This window comes from Neodiprion lecontei, chromosome 3 (genome assembly GCF_021901455.1).
Source record: "Neodiprion lecontei isolate iyNeoLeco1 chromosome 3, iyNeoLeco1.1, whole genome shotgun sequence".
Classification (NCBI taxonomy): domain Eukaryota; kingdom Metazoa; phylum Arthropoda; class Insecta; order Hymenoptera; family Diprionidae; genus Neodiprion; species Neodiprion lecontei.
Window position 1 is genome coordinate 31,328,385 of NC_060262.1, and position 17,502 is coordinate 31,345,886.

The 17,502-nt window shown below is 43.0% G+C and overlaps 1 protein-coding gene and 1 long non-coding RNA gene across 10 annotated transcripts in view; both read right to left on the reverse strand.

Annotated features, from left to right (window-relative positions):
• Window positions 1-1,106: 1,106 nt before the first annotated feature.
• LOC107218160 (autophagy-related protein 16-1) overlaps window positions 1,107-17,502 on the reverse strand; it is a 238,958-nt gene continuing 222,562 nt past the window's right edge. For 8 of the 9 annotated variants that reach the window (XM_046735152.1, XM_046735151.1, XM_046735149.1 and 5 more), the window contains 5 exons: window positions 16,196-16,316; window positions 10,768-10,947; window positions 8,706-8,790; window positions 7,916-8,062; window positions 1,107-1,528 (listed from right to left, as the gene is read on the reverse strand). In XM_046735152.1, coding sequence (XP_046591108.1) covers window positions 1,435-1,528; window positions 7,916-8,062; window positions 8,706-8,790; window positions 10,768-10,947; window positions 16,196-16,316 — 627 coding nt within the window. In that variant the 3' untranslated portion in view covers window positions 1,107-1,434. The remainder of the gene's footprint in view (window positions 1,529-7,915; window positions 8,063-8,705; window positions 8,791-10,767; window positions 10,948-16,195; window positions 16,317-17,502) is intronic. The other variant, XM_046735156.1, reaches the window with a different exon arrangement.
• On the reverse strand, window positions 3,468-7,014 carry LOC124293632. Its single transcript, XR_006903505.1, has 2 exons — window positions 5,600-7,014; window positions 3,468-5,385 (listed from the first exon to the last, which is right to left on the reverse strand). It is a non-coding gene; the product is annotated as an uncharacterized LOC124293632 (long non-coding RNA).

Genomic DNA, 17,502 nt, shown 5'->3' on the forward strand with positions numbered 1-17,502 from the left:
TATTACGATCTCGTTACATAATATTCTTCTCGTTTCTGCTTCTGCACCGTAACGAGATTCGAACGACGCGACGCTTCTGTTATACTTGTGCATTTATGCATGTATCTATGTCCGTGTGCACGTATACGTATACCTTCGAGACATTTAACAAACACTCCTAAAACATTGAGCAACGCATAATAAAGTTGGTTTAACGAATTTGCTCGCATTAAGCATCACACAAACTCACACAAGCACACACACGTATACATAACATTCCTACCTACTAGTTTACCCCAGAGTTGTGGTTGCAACGGAAGTTTAAACTGATGCAGTGCTGAGTGACGTATCGGGTTACTGCACCGAACATCACTGCGAGGAGTATGATGAACTCTTGAAACGTGAAAATAAGGATATGAACGCTACCCGCATTCGCTCACTGATCGTTTAGAAGCGGTACATTTGTCACATTTTCTTTTTTCCTCCTTGAATTTAAAGTTAGGTACATTTAGAATAGCATTTGTACAGATGAATCGAATAATCTTACGGAAATTTTTTTTTCGCAGAATTACACGAGTTGTAGAGTTCAAATCTGACTCGGATTTCAGAATTAGACACGGTCTGAGATTATTTTTTCAATAGGCATCTCGGAGGGCGTGAAAGGTTTTTGCCAAATCGGTGGAATCGGAATTCCAGTTTTATCGATTGACCTGAAAGCCAGATGAAGTTCCGTGCGATTCGACCGTACGAGGCGTGAGGGCTCGACGATTTGTACGGACGACAAATAAAATGACTCTCGCATTGCTGCGTGATATTTTGTAGTAAAAGTAAATTTTATAAAGTTCAAAACAACAATTAATTCTTTTTTGAGTATTCGTAAAATGTTACACTTCGAACGTACCAATATCGTATTTATATAAGAATCTAAGTAATATTGTGTACCTCAGTTTTAGCTTACGTATAACGTGTTAATACGTATACCTATACATCACTACATCACGGTATACATGTATATAATCGTATCTACTATATATAATGTACATAATGTATATAATGTATATATAAACTCCGTACGAATGTATCAACATTCTTTATTTTAATTTGTATTTTTAAATTTAATTTGTTTGTTGCTGGCGAAATTTGTTTGTAAATTTACTGTGCTTCGTTCGTATCTTAAAAATTAAACGATCCTGTTACTGTATATCAGACTCACTGAAACATGTATAATACAAATAGCAATTTGACCAAACCGTAGAGCTGCCTTTTTAGCGTCAAAGTATATCCTTCTAGCTGGCTCTGTGCATTTGCGTAGACATGAAATCAGGGAACTTGTTCAGTTCGAGGGCAGGATTCCTCCTGTGAAAATATACCCACATTTCCACCCACCCTCGGAATATAAATTTGATTTTCACGCTCCTTGGCACCTCCAGTTCGTATTCAAGGCGAATAATCCTGTCACACGTCGCCCCAAATGGTCGCCTGCTTGGTCCTGTCTACGGAGGCGAGGTACGTTCCCTGAGGATGCCACGCGACCGCCGTCACCGACGACCTGAGGACCAAATGAAAAAGGCCATCGCCCTGAAATCTGCTGATTACAGCGAGTCAGCGAGACCGAAGTTGAGAGGCGAAAGGCGAAAGGCGAATGGCGAAAGGTATGAAACGGATCGTATTAGGATTAGGCGCATGTCGTAACCGCGACAATAATTGCAGGAACGGTGGACTCCGGGGTTCCGGGCTTCCAGTGTTCCAGGTCACCAATAAGTCTGTGCTTCGCGGAACCAACGGGGCAGAAAAATTAAGCCCAAGTTATGACTCGGTCGGTGGCCTGGGCGCTATTAATCAGCGCCAGTTGGCCACGGAAACGGCAGGTAACGCGAGGGAATGAAACCTGCCTGACTGACGCCTCTATTAATCTTGCCTGACACTGACACCTAACTGACTCGTTGTCACCCTCCCGAAAATGAAACACCGCGCGACCCAATACGCGGGTTATTCTCTTTCCCCGAACCCTCCCCCGCCCCGCCTTCCCGTTACTTCATTCTCACTCAGCTTCAGCCCTCGTCGCTTTTTGCTCCTGCCGATCCTTTGACTTTTGAATGCATATTATAGACTTTCTATGGAGCCGTTTTTCGTCACTTCCTAAATTTGACCCGTGAGTCGAATTCTTCTCTTCTTATTCGCCTCGTTTCTTTTCCCGACCAAGCGTCGACGAGTCGTGATCGCATGTCTTCGACTTATATAATACGACTCTCGATACGAGAAATCTAATATCTGTACACTCCATATTCGTCTTCGGACGCGCTAGGTTGTACAACGCGGGTCTGCGTCATAAGGAGGTGAGGTAATCTTCGGGAGCGGTTGGAAGTTCACGACCATACGAGAGATGGAAGGACGTATTTTTAATACCGAAATGCACATAGTGCGCAGCGCAAAGGTGGAATTGCAGAGGTAAATCTCCATGCTGCTTCGCTTGAATTTCCTTATATTTCATCTTTGAAGGCTTGGCGTTTGAAGGCATCTACTGTGTTTCGTGTAACTATATCCAGTCAACGACTGGCTCGTTCACGTCTTAGACTCCCCGAGACATTTTCGAATTGTGAATTGAAATGGTGTAAAATGAAGAGGGATAAAATAAGTCGCAAACGTGGCAGGAGTTGCCTATCAATCAAGAGTTCTCAAGTTTGAAAAGCAAGAATTGTAACAACCGCGCACGGATGCCGCTCTTTGCCCAGCCTGTTTGGCCTCGGCGAGAGATCCGCGGAATACGCAGCGGATCGTTGGAATGGCGGTGCGGACTCGCCGACGTAACTCGCTATTGCCTCTTTTGTAGTATTTAATGCGTTAGTTTCTTCTTTCGGTCCGCGTCGCGCCGGCTCGCGGATCGCCGCTCGTCAACTGCCATATCATTCAAGTAACGTAAATTGCCAAGGTAGGCATGTGGGCTCGCTGACGCTTTGAGGCGCCGTTGTTCTAGTACCGCGTCTTCTTCCCTTTTAGTTAATTAAAAACGACCTCGGGTTACAAGGGCTGGGCAGCTTGGCTCCCCTAATTACAGCGTTCGACCTGCGGCCGCGGTTCGCGCGCATCGAGAGCACGTACCGAATGGCGGAGGAATAAAGAGGGGAAAAATAGAATTTGAATACAAAAGCGGAAAGGCTCGTTTAATGCACGCGAGTAACGAAAACAGGACCGCATACCCGTTATCCGAACGTATCTGTCTCTTTGAACTCTGAAAATTGTATCCTACCGCTTTTATAGGCCGCTGAGCTACGCGTATGCCTGTCATTTTCCGTCCGCTGCAGTTCCAACTATCCGGAATTACAAGCGTGACACTGAGCAATTATTTTTCCGTCCTCCGTAACATTTTATACTTCATGCGATCGGTACACGCAAATTTTATCATCATATAATATAACCGCACCCTATCTCGTTGGCCGCATATTATCATCGTATTGTACCATCGCCAATGATTAACTTATTTGTAGGTATTTCTATTCTCTAGCTATCCAGTTTGTCGGATCCATTTTCTCATATTTTACAAATTTTCGGGGGCTGAGTGCCGCTAAATTTATATGTACCTAACTCTTGCGATTGGCTGACTGGATTTTTATCCCATTAAGTATGTCAATGGTGGTCGGAAGAGTGATTTTGTAATTGCCTTCGTATCCCACCGTTTTTTACCCGCCTCGATTCGCACATGAGATTTGGTTCGCTGCATTATCCGCGTTTCCACACTGTGGGAGAATTATCTTGAGAGAAGTAGAGAGAAGTGGAGGGAGTGAAGGGAGTAGAGGGAGAGGAGGGATATAGCGGGAGGCAATTGTGCTTCATCGTTGTCACGCGGCGGAGGAACTTCGAGAGTGTGAATAGAGCATGGCGACAGCCGAGTTCAGAGGAGAGTACTTTACCGCTACACCAAGCTCGTGGTTATCAGCCACATGGCTTTAGCATCTCTCATGGCTGTTAGGGCGCCTAATTAATTAAATAATTATTTAAACAAGGGTCATATACCTCGGCGCAGCGGAGAAAACTTTCTGGTAGGACGGTAACAAGGAGATAATCAACTACATGTGCATCAGTGTTATCCCTGCATCGCGAATCGCAACGCTGCAAGCTATACATATAGGTATACTCGTATATTTTTCACCTTAAGGATAAAGTTCATATAAACGCGCGCTTCGTTCCACCGGCGGTGTCTCTGTTGTACAGGTATTAGTCTTTCGATTTTCATCCGCAAGTTTTTACCCGCGGTTTTAACTTGCGTAAATTCGACAAAAAAGAAAGAAACAAACAAAAAACCAGTGAGAAATCCTGCACGGTATTTCACTGCGGGTAAAAAAAATTCACACAATTTACACAAAATTTTATTCCTCCGCATGCATTCTTAACGCATGACGTTACTCGTCGAGTACCAATCCACGTCTGATGGAAATGTGAATTTTTTTATTTTTTTTCTCCTGCGTACGAATATTTCTTCTATATGTGTACGAATGTAAGCTTTGATTAGATGCGACGTGATTTCTGAATATTTTAGTACAGCAAGTACGAGCATCTGTCCGCACACCGGTCCTCGTGCATGGACTTCATTAAAATTTAAGTTCAGCCAACGGTAGAAATCGGAGAAATTTCTCCCTGCGAAACTTTTCCGACCAACAGGGGCAAAAGTTGTTGTACATTTGTCGTTGATTTTTGACAAATACAATCCTTTCCCCGTCTTTATACTTTCTACACATTCCTACGAGCGGCATTTTATTCCAGTCAGGTACTTTTTGGAACTTTTTCCTGCACCTTGCCACTTCACATCGTCGACACCGAACATTCCCTTGAAGTAGTTTACGCGACGCAAAGGTACTTGACCAGATGTCGATACAGCAAACTGTCTAGTCTGGGCTATTTTACGAAAGCTCACGCGGATCAAGAAAGCCCATGAAGTTGAAGACATGACGAAAATTTTGATTATCATTACGCTCAATTTATACATACAAGAATGTCCATTCAGAGCCATTGGGAATGAAAACTAAATTTTAATTTTGGTACGTAGGTGACGCAAAGAATGCAAGACCAACCCCAGAGGTTTTCAGTTTCAAGATCTGTTATCCTCATAATTAAAGTGCATCCAACCTGTGGAAATTCCTTAACTTTTCATCCTGATCGTAAAATCCATTCCATTTCCATTAAAAGTGACTAGTTTTGAAACCCTCGCTCGCTAAAGCTCGCTCGGCGTCGGATGCCTAGTGTAACTGGTTCTTGTGCTCGTTCGCTCGCTTATTCGTTGTCAGTGTTTTAACAGATGGCATAGTTGTAGGGGAGACTGGGGCACGATGACTCCTCAAAAAATTCTGGTATTTACTTCACAGTATACAGAATGAACACTGTCTTTGTGCATGTGACGCAAACCGAATCTGCCTGTAAGATTTTTCTATATAATGCTACAAATCACGTTCACGCATGCATGTAAGTATAACGTATTGTAATTTTATGAAAATAAACTTCGTCAAAAAATACCACAGAACAATCAGCTAAGGGCTGACAGATTTAAAACACTACGTACAGCAATTTTAGCTCTAAATGAACGACGTTATTGTCTTGTATTCCTATGTATACTATGCCAACCACTCACCAATTGCAATTTCTTTATCCTGGTTTTTCGGTTTTTTTTCCAATTCAAAGTGCCATCTGAAGCATGCATATTGGGTTGATAGTACAAAACATGACGTTTTCAATAATCAAACTTGTAAACTTGAAAATTAGTCCGGAAGATCAAAAGTCATCAGGTCAAGGACCTGGACAGCCAGAACCACGGAGCGCTTGTCCTGGAGGTCAAGATCCACCAGGTGGAGGACCTGGACGGCCAAATCTACGGAAAATTAGTCCTGAAGATCGAAAGTCATCAGGTCAAGGACCTGGAAGCCAGAACCACGGAGCGCTTGTCCTGGAGGTCAAGATCCACCAGGTGGAGGACCTGGACGGCCAAATCTACGGAAAATTAGTCCTGAAGATCGAAAGTCATCAGGTCAAGGACCTGGACAGCCAGAACCACGGAGCGCTTGTCCTGGAGGTCAAGATCCACCAGGTGGAGGACCTGGACGGCCAAATCTACGGAAAATTAGTCCTGAAGATCGAAAGTCATCAGGTCAAGGACCTGGAAGCCAGAACCACGGAGCGCTTGTCCTGGAGGTCAAGATCCACCAGGTGGAGGACCTGGACGGCCAAATCTACGGAAAATTAGTCCTGAAGATCGAAAGTCATCAGGTCAAGGACCTGGACAGCCAGAACCACGGAGCGCTTGTCCTGGAGGTCAAGATCCACCAGGTGGAGGACCTGGACGGCCAAATCTACGGAAAATTAGTCCTGAAGATCGAAAGTCATCAGGTCAAGGACCTGGACAGCCAGAACCACGGAGCGCTTGTCCTGGAGGTCAAGATCCACCAGGTGGAGGATCTGGACGGCCAAATCTACGGAAAATTAGTCCTGAAGATCGAAAGTCATCAGGTCAAGGACCTGGAAGCCAGAACCACGGAGCGCTTGTCCTGGAGGTCAAGATCCACCAGGTGGAGGACCTGGACGGCCAAATCTACGGAAAATTAGTCCTGAAGATCGAAAGTCATCAGGTCAAGGACCTGGACAGCCAGAACCACGGAGCGCTTGTCCTGGAGGTCAAGATCCACCAGGTGGAGGACCTGGACGGCCAAATCTACGGAAAATTAGTCCTGAAGATCGAAAGTCATCAGGTCAAGGACCTGGAAGCCAGAACCACGGAGCGCTTGTCCTGGAGGTCAAGATCCACCAGGTGGAGGACCTGGACGGCCAAATCTACGGAAAATTAGTCCTGAAGATCGAAAGTCACCAGGTCAAGGACCTGGACAGCCAGAACTACGGAGCGCTTGTCCTGGAAGTCGAGTTGCATCAGGAAGCGTACCCGAAGCGCAAGATCCAGGAGGTAGAAAACCCGATACTCGAAATCTGCGGAGCGCGATTCTCGTCCGTCCGTTCTACTGCGCGGTTGTTTCCAGACTGAGGAATTTTCGTCGTCAACGATTACTATAGATCGATGACGTCAGGAGAAAAAAAATTTTGGGTGATGTCGCTTTCTGAAAATCTGAACATCCGAACATCCAAACTTTGGTTTCGAACTTTAATCTATGTATGATGTATGATATGATTAATCACCCGGTTATACGCGAAATGACGGGATGAGTTTAAATTTCTTCGTCACATGCTGTAATCAAACGCTGTACAATTTATTTGTAAGTTTAGCGATTCGTTCACCTTTCACCTTTCACCTCGATCTTCGTCTCAGCCTTTCCCCGCTAGTAACGTTGACTTCGGTTTACTAATTTATCGCGTTACTCACATCATTGATTTAAACGTTCTAACATGCACACGATGTAAATTGAGCCCTGTGTATCTTCACTTTGCTCGAGCAGCTGAGCGGGATTCACGGCAAGTGTCAGTTTATTACTAAAATGAACATCCCGTCACGATTTACACCTGGTACAGCGTTTAGCATGCCAGAGAATTAGGTGTACTTTGAGTGTATAATATAAGCGGCGCGTTGGTAGGTCGTTCAGAGCTCGTTGAGGGTGAATCCGAAATAAGGAAAAACATTGGCGAAATATTTGACGAACGAATTCAAACGGCGGTATAACTTAAATATGGCCACCGTCGGCATGCTTGGAATTTAATTTTGGGTTTACGATCACGTTTTACAGACGCCAGTTACCGGGCGCTATATTTGTCATACCCGGCATAATCATGGCAAGAATCGGTCAGGTATCATTTTATGTCGATGCAAGAGAGAATCTTCGGAAAACCGACAATTCAAACCGTGTAATTCATTTGTGCCTACGTGCGCACTGCGCACGCATGCGTTGCCCAAGGTTCACGCTCAACTCCACGCGGATGTATGAATGGTAGATAAATTCTAGAAACTTACGTGTGGTCTTTGAGCACCGATTCCACTTTGTTGCTGCTCACGGACCAGATGAATACAGACCCATTGGAAGATCCAACGGCAATGTACTGTCCGTCCGGACTGAAAGTAGCGCGTGCCCAATCGCAGCCAACTTTGAAACCGTCGGCACTGTAACACATTCGGTATAAAAGAAACGTAATTTTCTTTCGAGCAGAAGTCAAGTTTCGCTTGACGTTGCATTTTCTTCATGCATTTAGCCATTCCCGCGGGTTCATTTCAACCCCATTCCACACTGCTCCGTACTTTGCGTTTATTCGTCGAGATATACATAATCAACCGATGGTGTACGATATTTTTTGTTTGGCAAACCATAAACTCGGATTGGTCGTTTCGTAAGGGGGGGAAAATATTAATAAGGCTTGCACGGCATATTGTATAAATTTTCCAGCTAGCCGGGTGGCAGCGTCTGCAGAGAATAAGACGATGGTATATGCCGTACTTACATGCTACACGTATATGCAGCCAGACTCATTTCATGCAAAGCTCGTGTGCAAGTTTAGCTGCATATCACGCAGGCGTGACCCTTCATCGGAGAGACGGTAGAAATAACGCGTTTAAGTGAAATTTGAATTTAATTCCAGTCTCCGCATAAATTAACCTCTCCAAGCTTTACCCTGTATATGTGCTCTCCTGTATATTTAGATGCACGTATGCATCAACTTAATTCGAACAAGCGAATAATTTCACCCGGAGTTTGCTCAGATTTATAATAACGCTTGGACGAAGAAAGCCAGAATAAAGTTGGCCTTACCTGAAAGTACCGATAATTTGGTTCATCCTTAAATCCAGCAACTTCAATGTATCGTCACGGACGCAGCTCAACAAGTAATGCGCGTCTGAAAATTAATTTAGAAAAGAAAAAAAGTTATTAAATATGCTATTTGCGAGTACATATCACAGTTTTACGTTGCAGTAGTCGAAATTCTAACTGACTGATAGGTTGTAAAAATGAGTCAATCTTTGTAGAATGATTATCGTGTATAGAGTTAGATTTTCATAGATTTTACTGCTATTATTCATTCGATACAAAAAATCTACTTTCTATTCAAATCGATCATTTACATATCTTCATTTTCAAACAACGATACGGTATTCTCTTTACGTTACGACGGTAATTTTTCCAATAATAACTCATCTCCCGGTATATCAGATCTATTTTGCTGACACAACGAATTGTTCTCGCTTTGCAACAACTAGTCCCAATTCGAGGAACTGTTAGTTACATCTGGCTATACGTAAGCGTGATCAGCAAAGGGTATGTCGAAAGTGGAAAAAAGAAAGAAAGGAGAAAAACATCGATTACCGCTTGAAATATACAACAAGACCTGTATGATTAGCCGTTCTATCCTGGTCTTGGATAACAGTGAAAGTCCCAGCACTATAGGAGAAAAAAGTGGGTATGATGAAATTCGAAGCTTGAGATGAGTATAGCGATTTTGTCATCTTCACGGGGCCCCAGAAACATACCGCGTGATGTATAATACGAGCGATCTTTGATCGCCACCAGAGCGCAGGAGCTCGAAGATCCTCACCGCATTGTCGATCGACAGGGTAGGTGAGTGGATGGGTGGGGATGGAAGCGTAGGTCCGTAGGTACGGTTAAATGAAATACGACGGGACGGGTGTGGCATAATATCTCTTTTGCTCGAATGAGCTGTCGAATCTCCATGGTGAATTCCGTAAATGGGTGCTTTGGGTGCTTTGGGAGTACGCGGGGTAGCAGGGCGATACGTCAATGCAACGGGGTAACTGCTCGAATAATGAAAAAACGAAGGAAAGAGGGAAAAGGAAGGAGGAAAAGAAACAAGAGGGTGGAAAAAACAGATGAATGAACGTTGAGAGATTCCCATCTATCCAAACCTTGGATATTACAGCGACGGGTAGGCGCACAGGATCGGGTATTTATGCCATACTTTGCACCCTGAACCCATCCACCTTCCTACCTTGGAACCACTACTGGAATGGCATTATGTAACGGCACATGCCATGCTCGATACAAGCTTGACTTCTGTGCGTATGCACGGGTTGAAAAGTAATGACGAAAAGGGTGTAATAAATGGCGGTATACGAAGACAATGCCACCGGTAGAAGTTGAACGTACAATTTGGCCTTATCACGTATTTCGGAAAGAGAACCACATCATTTATTACAAATTCTCCATGGAGCGAAATTTCTACACATATATAATAGTGCGGATTCACATATTGCTTCCGTTTTACACCCCAGTTCTTCTGCAACGTTGGATTACACGAACAGATCATTTACGTTTCCCGAATGTGTTTCGAGAAAATATTGTCTTTAGGTCCGGCGGATTTGTATCGTTTTAAAATTTGGGCTTACGGCGACTGGTTTTGTTCGATCCGTTCCCACAGCCATCTTATATACGTAGACCCTTACACATCGGGAGGTGTTAAACACGAACGCATATTATACATGTTCTCCCATCCGGAAATTTGCGAACCCTTCGACGTTCCCTTTGCTCCCCGGCTGTCGCTAAATCGAGTGGTTCTACTCGATCGCCCAAACGAAGAGAACGTTATATATAACCGGAAGTTTATTCGCCTGAGGGGCGTTTGTAAACGGGATAATAACAGTATGAATTTTTCGATTGAAAGAGTGATATTTTCACTGTGAAACGACAGTCGGATGAGCCTTACCCAGATGCATGTCGTGATTACAAACTAGGAGAATTTTGAGCACGATTTCCTACATTCACCCTGAAGGGATGCGGATATGGTGACCGTATTTATCGTTGGTCCCGTAGGTCTGAGATAAGGTGCAAGTTGTTAATGACTGGGGATTTATAAACTCACCTCGGGATAGATCCAGCGACGTCACTTTGCCTTGGAGCAAGATGTTGTTTGAACTGGACTCGGCTCGCGTGTCCCAGAATCTTATCGTCTTGTCAAAGTGTCCGCTGATTATCGTCGATCCTGAGCCGTCGGATATTACCACGTCGTTGCAGCTTGATCCAGCAAACTTTGTCTCTATACCTGTAAAATCATTCGCGTATGAATAACCGTGCATTTCGGTAGATCGTCGAACGCGTTATATTTGCAACGCTGATTGAAATTTCGGGACCACTTTATATCCAACACGGATTTCAGGCGGCTTACGCTAATGTTATGGTAGTAAATATAAGAGAAACACGCGGAATATAGAGCTTCGCATAATTTTTTAACAAAAACCTATTTCGCCGATCCCTGAGGCGTTTATCTGACCTACGTTGTTTTAACATATCGAAAAGCACGAGAGTGGAGGAGGGACTTTTGTGTTAGACTTAAAGCCTGATCCAAGTGCGATATTCTTCGGAGGTCGGACAGAATTTGGGGTTTCGTATACCGAAAGCCATGAGTCTGTAAATTCGGGAAATCGGAGACACTGATTATACGACACAAGTGCCGGTCTGTTTCCAGATAATTCTCGCCGTGGTTAACCACGTAATTGCCCTGTTGAACGTATAACGTGAAACGAAGGGTGAAAACGAAGAATTTCGCGGCGCCTTATCTGGGCACTTTTCCAGATCTTGTAGAAGACTGAGCTGTGAACCGACCACTTGTCTCGGAAGTCTTTTCTGCCCGATACCTCCAGGGGAAAAATCACTCCAGGGAATTACCCCGAGCGGCCTCACACATCGGCCTTACTTCAGAGCCTGGCTTACAGCGGAGGGATAATGCAGCCAAGATTTTCTCAACCCATAAGTAACGCTGGGACAGGTTTTCTCGAGTTGAAAGACCGGAGTACGGATTGTACTTTGCATGCGCGATTCGATTCCTGCAAAAAGCGCGTGTTTCTGCTCAGTTTTCGCAACGGAGACTGTTGAAGGAAAATTGATCCTGTATTACGGCGAGCATTGCTGACGTAAAACGTGTCATTGGACGATGTCGAGAATCCTGGCTTTCTCTTTGCGGCTGGTGGGAAAGAAGCGTTCTTGCCTTGACAACGTAACGTGTGGCGATGCTGCGATATAAAAATCGGCTTCCGTCCCGCAGAAGCGTTCGTCCATCATTGCAAAAGTTTCGAAGCGAATCAAACAATGGGAAGCCACAAGTGTCGCGGGAGAAAACCCGGCGCTAAACCACGTTGGTGTTAATTCGTGAAGGGTTCGTTGCGTGCGGCACGTGGCTGCCACAGATCGTTGGTCGGATCGGGTTCGGTAGATTGAATACAAGGGCGGAATTCCCAACGTGGGTATTGCCCTGTACCTTCCGAAGGAACGGTAGAAAGCGTCAACGGCGGGCGTCAGCTTGAGCGTGTAATGGTCGAGAGTCATTGTTACCGGATGGCTGAATTATCAACATTTTCGCGGTCCGCAGGCAGGCTTTGAGGTGAAGAAGTTACCGATGGCGGACGACGGTCCAGGTCCTAATTCCTTGTACCGCGAGTTTAGGACTGGTCACCGTATTTTTGCATCAGTCAACGATTACAGAGTTTCGAACGAGAGTTGGATAATCGTATATCGCACTCTTGAGTAAACTTTTACAACACTGTTTAACTCCAATTATTATCTTCCACCGTGTAACTTGGCGCAAGAATACCCGAGTTGCTGTATTTCTCAGAAGTTGCCGAGTCTCAAAATCCTGACTTCATAACTGTGTACTTCACCGAATAACGAAAGTTCCACCCTAATGCGGGGTTCGAGATAACTGGGTTCAAACGAGGCGTGCTCGGTTTTGTACACTCGTCAATGTATATGTTGAGCTCTTGGTGAAATCGCGAATCTCGCATTGCGCCATTGCGTACTTCGTGATTAGTTGAATGGTTGCAGCGTAATTAGGTCTTCCGTTCATTTTGAAATTTGAAAGGGTTCGATGGGGTGGCGAATCGAACTTTTTGGATATTTCATACTTGACAAGGAAATTATCCAAGTTCAATGGTCTCGGTTGAATATTCATTTATAACAGCTTCTGCAGGTTCGGGAAAACGAACGAGCCGATAAAAAGTCTCTTATCAGTTGAAGGTAACGGATTAGGAATAATGAACTTTTTAAACGAGTAACTGCAGCGGTCCGCTCCTTAAGGCGAGACCGTGCTGAGAATAATCTCTACAACAAAATGAGGGAAGTGTATAATGAAATTAGAAAATTTGACAAGACGTCTCAAAGTTTCGCGAACAATTTCCACAGCGACGTTCCTCGCATAGTTTTAAAAATTATGCAGCCAGACGTAAAGGCGACGGATTGTAATTACAAAAATAATTGTAATAATAAACGGAATAATAATCATAATAATAGTAATAAAGTATGCCGATCGCTCTGGAGGTGTCGGGTGGGAATATTAAAAATGACGTCACGTCAAAGCGGGGAGGGCCGGGAGTTCGAGTAAGGACCGAATATTAATATCCGAAGTTAATATTCTTTCCCCAAACCCCTGTGATACTTCGTGGCGATAACGTTTCGAAGAGAGTCGATGGAAGCTCGAACAATGCGACAAATGCGACGGGGAGGGCGAAGAATTCCGGAATCTGCTACAATGGCTCTAATCAATACGAATTCCCTCTTGTCTCCGAGACATTTGTCTTTGGCGTAAGTGTGACTCGGGGCAACGGTATTGTTTTAATCGATCGTAGAATTACCTATATTGGCACGCAGACCAAACTCAAATACAACTAGCCCGTGCTGCACTTCAAGACTCATTACATATGCATGGACGTTACGCGGACTGTACATGTGGGCATATCTATATGCCAAAATTACGCTCTAATGTATATTGACTATTCGCCATGCTTCGCTAACATTCGTACGATTATCGGCCACGAATTGAGCTTCGAAGAATTCGTGAAATTGCTGGCTGTTCATAATTATGTGTTTTCCCCATTCCGTATGTTTTTCTATGCCCTTCAAGAACACGATTTGCGGAAGAATAAATCAACGCTGTAACGCAAGAGGTGCCTTATGTCCTGAATTTCGATTAAGAATAGAGAAAAAAAAAAACGAAGCAATTCGCTGTTACGCTAACGCGTCGCGAGTTTTACAGATTGAATTTGTGAAATCTACGCCACAATTAATATTCGACTGAATTTGCGTATAATCGATGCAAAACCGTTAAACATGTATATTTAATGCAAATGTATGCAAAATAGGTATGATTTATTTCGACTAAACCATTGATTTTGCGGTCAGGATGTCTCGGCATATGCTCGCTAGACACGATTATTTGCTTGCTGCCTTTATTTGAATTTCACCTTTAATTTCGACGAGAGTATTTTATGAACGGGGAGATTATTTTTGATGGAAGTGAAAGAAAAAACTAAATAGAAGAAGAAGTAAACAGTTCAACGATCAAATAAACACAGCTGAAACGGTGAATTGAAAATTTGATAACGTTTCAAATACTCGCACGCAGCATGCATCCGAGAATTTCTTCCAGTTCTTTTATAAGGCATATTAAACGGTGAATTGGATAAAAAAAAATAAAAAGAGGAGGAAGAATGGATCTTTATGCCCTTCGACACGGTCCACTTAGGATTTATATAATGGTAAATGTGTATAGAAGAATACAAAATCAAGACAGATAGATGAAAATATATTAAAAAAAAGCAAATCGAAAACGTGAGACTTAAAGTAAAACTTTTAACGAATAGAGGACGGTAAAGATACACAAACCGAGAAAAAGAGAAAAAGATTCATATGAAAGAAATATCGGTGTATTGCAGACACATTATAGACGCATTAGCTGAATAAAAATAAACTGTTATATCTGCGTTTGAACCAATACTTCTCTATAGTGTGTCAAATTGTAAAAGGATTTCTCGATTCCTTATTGCCCTGGGTACTTTTGCCCGAACAGCTGTAGAGGCAATAATATTGGCAGGTGTCGTGAACAGTTTTTAGATATAGTTCATACAAATCGTAAGCGTTGATTGTTGAAACGTTGAAGAACCGTTTTACCATCGGCTTTTAAATCCACGAATGGGTAATTTCAATTCTAGAGCATGACGGATAGAGAGAAAAGAAGAGAACAATTTTTCTTCCACGCGTCATTTGGGCGAAATTTTCAATTGTCATTTTTTAATTCATTGCATAATAACTCCCGGTTTTGACTATCCAGTTATACAGTTTTAATTTAATGTACGCTGGAGATAAATTTAGAAGGAACATACGAAGGTAGGTACTAATCTTAACAATTCTGTGAGGTACGGTGCCGTGCGATTATTTGTATTATAACAGCTGGGCATTACTTTAAAGAATTTTATTCATTAGTTACAATAGTTTCGAATCTGTGTAGCCTCAATTTTGTACAAGCAGCGTGTCTATCAACGGAAGATGCGGCGTGAAAAAGCAGATATTATGCAACTCGAGAACGAGATTATGTTCGCGGATTATTACCGACGTTAATTTTGCCGACTCATTCAACTGAATAGTCATTTTAAGCGGGTTGTGCGCTGGAAAATGAAATTAAAGTTGGGTGCACTTCAAGATATCCCACTTGAAGATATACGAGATTCGAAGCAACTTTATACGCGCCAACTACTACTGCCTACCTATATAACCAAACTGACCTCACATGTAACTTTTCACCTTTATAAGTATTTCCCGTAAAACTTGTTCCTGCGACTATCGTCTGACAGAAATGTATATCACAAAGTTTTCGTACGTGTACTACCGCAAAGCGTGAGTCGTACATACACTTTGAATTAGATGGCTGATAAGTTTGAAAGGTGTGCAAAACTCGAAAGCTCACTTTTTATGAATCACACAAAGATATACCCGACCAATTCAATGCGCCGAAAAACTCAGTTTTATTGAGTATTTTCACGTTTCAGAATTTTTCAAAATGCTTATAACCTTCCCCTTCCAAGACAGAGGTATAACTTGAAAAAATAAATCTTAATAACTGAAGCGAAACTCTGTTGACTTGAAAAAGGTATGAGCTACAAACTGCGACAGTATGCAATTCCTATTTTCATTCGTTTCGTTCCAGTTATAAAAAAAAGGATTTCAAAAAGGAGTAGCAATGATATTTTCTTCTTAACGGCGTTACATTTTTATGTCAGAGTTACGTTTCGAACACGAAGAAGCGCTACGTCTTCTTTAAATGGGGAAACACGATGAGTCGGCTTTGTCATCTCTCAGAAATATTCGATACACGAAATTTGCCGTGGTAAGAAGTAACGACGGAGTAGAAAAAAAGAATAAAAGGAACAAAGACCGCAAAATTTTTGTAAATCAAGATAACAAATACGGTTTGCATAAGTTACTAAAAGATATCGATCGTTTGAAGGACTTGATAAAATGCTTACATGCTCTGCTGCGAAGGTCCCAGATTTTGAGAGTCCTGTCATAGCTTCCTGTGACGACTTTGGAGGGTTCGCCAAGAAATTTAGCAGCCATAACTTTGTTGCAATGGCCAGTGAGGGTGTGCTGGAACAAAAACCATGTCGTTGCTTATTGGTCAATCTGCAGTGATGAACGAAACCTGGAAGAGTATAACTGAAGTGGTTGGGTAGATGGTGTGTAAAATTGAATAACATAAAGTTTGTTTTTAGGGTTTTTTATCGGAAGCAAGAGAACTCGAGCGACGAGAGAATTTCCCGACTCGGAGGACTTTTATAATGGGCTTGTCCGATCCCAATGTTTTTTTAGGACAAGTGAGCCTTGTGTCAAGCAAGCCGGACCACGCAAAGTCCTGTGAAAAATTGCGAGGATACAGCCAAATATTGCGCACGTCATGTTCCGTGCCAAGTATCTCCGGGCGTTAAGTATACAGTTTGAAAATTTAACACCGGATTCCGGTGCGCGAAAGCTTTCGTCGCGGCTTTATACGCGGCTCGCTTAGGTGCAATACAAAAACAAGTAACGCTGGTAAGTTTCTCACTTCTGTGTGTATACGCACACGAGACACTTATTATATCAACTTAGTACATCACGCACTTTATAACTCCAGCCTGTACGCGATACAATTTGCTATCTTCCCTGGGGGACGAGGCCGCGCGGAGGACAGGAAAAGAGAACCGTAAGAAAGAACGAATGAAGCCGTACTTCGAGCGGTGTATATAATCACGTAATGTTTTGCAATCGTTAAAATATCATTCGCGATCGTGTTGAATTTAAATCCACTTTGGAGCCAATTCACCGTGATCGTAAGAAAAATTAACCATGCATGTGGTGTTACGGGAAATGTCGAATCTACACTTTCTACATGCCAGTGATAACCATTATTGATGGTTAATTGTGCGCGTCTGGCTCCCTCGCCCCGATGATTCCGTCCAAGAATTGCTCGTTTTTATAAATTACAGACATCGAGATTGCAGGAAGTGAGAGAATCATAACTGGTGATATTTAATATCTTATTAAATGAGAGTACCCTTTGCCACGGGTAATAACCTAGACTGGTCTTTTCTCATTCCTTTGAATTCTTCTCGACTTTTATATTCAAATTGATAATATCATCTTGAATGCATCTATAAGACCTGGAGCAGTTTTACCCATTGGAAATGTGGGCGTTGGTAATATTTAACTTGTTGATATAAGCACATGAAGCAACGGAGGCACGATACTATATGCACACACGTGTGATTCGTTGCGTTGTTCAAGGCTATTAAGCGTA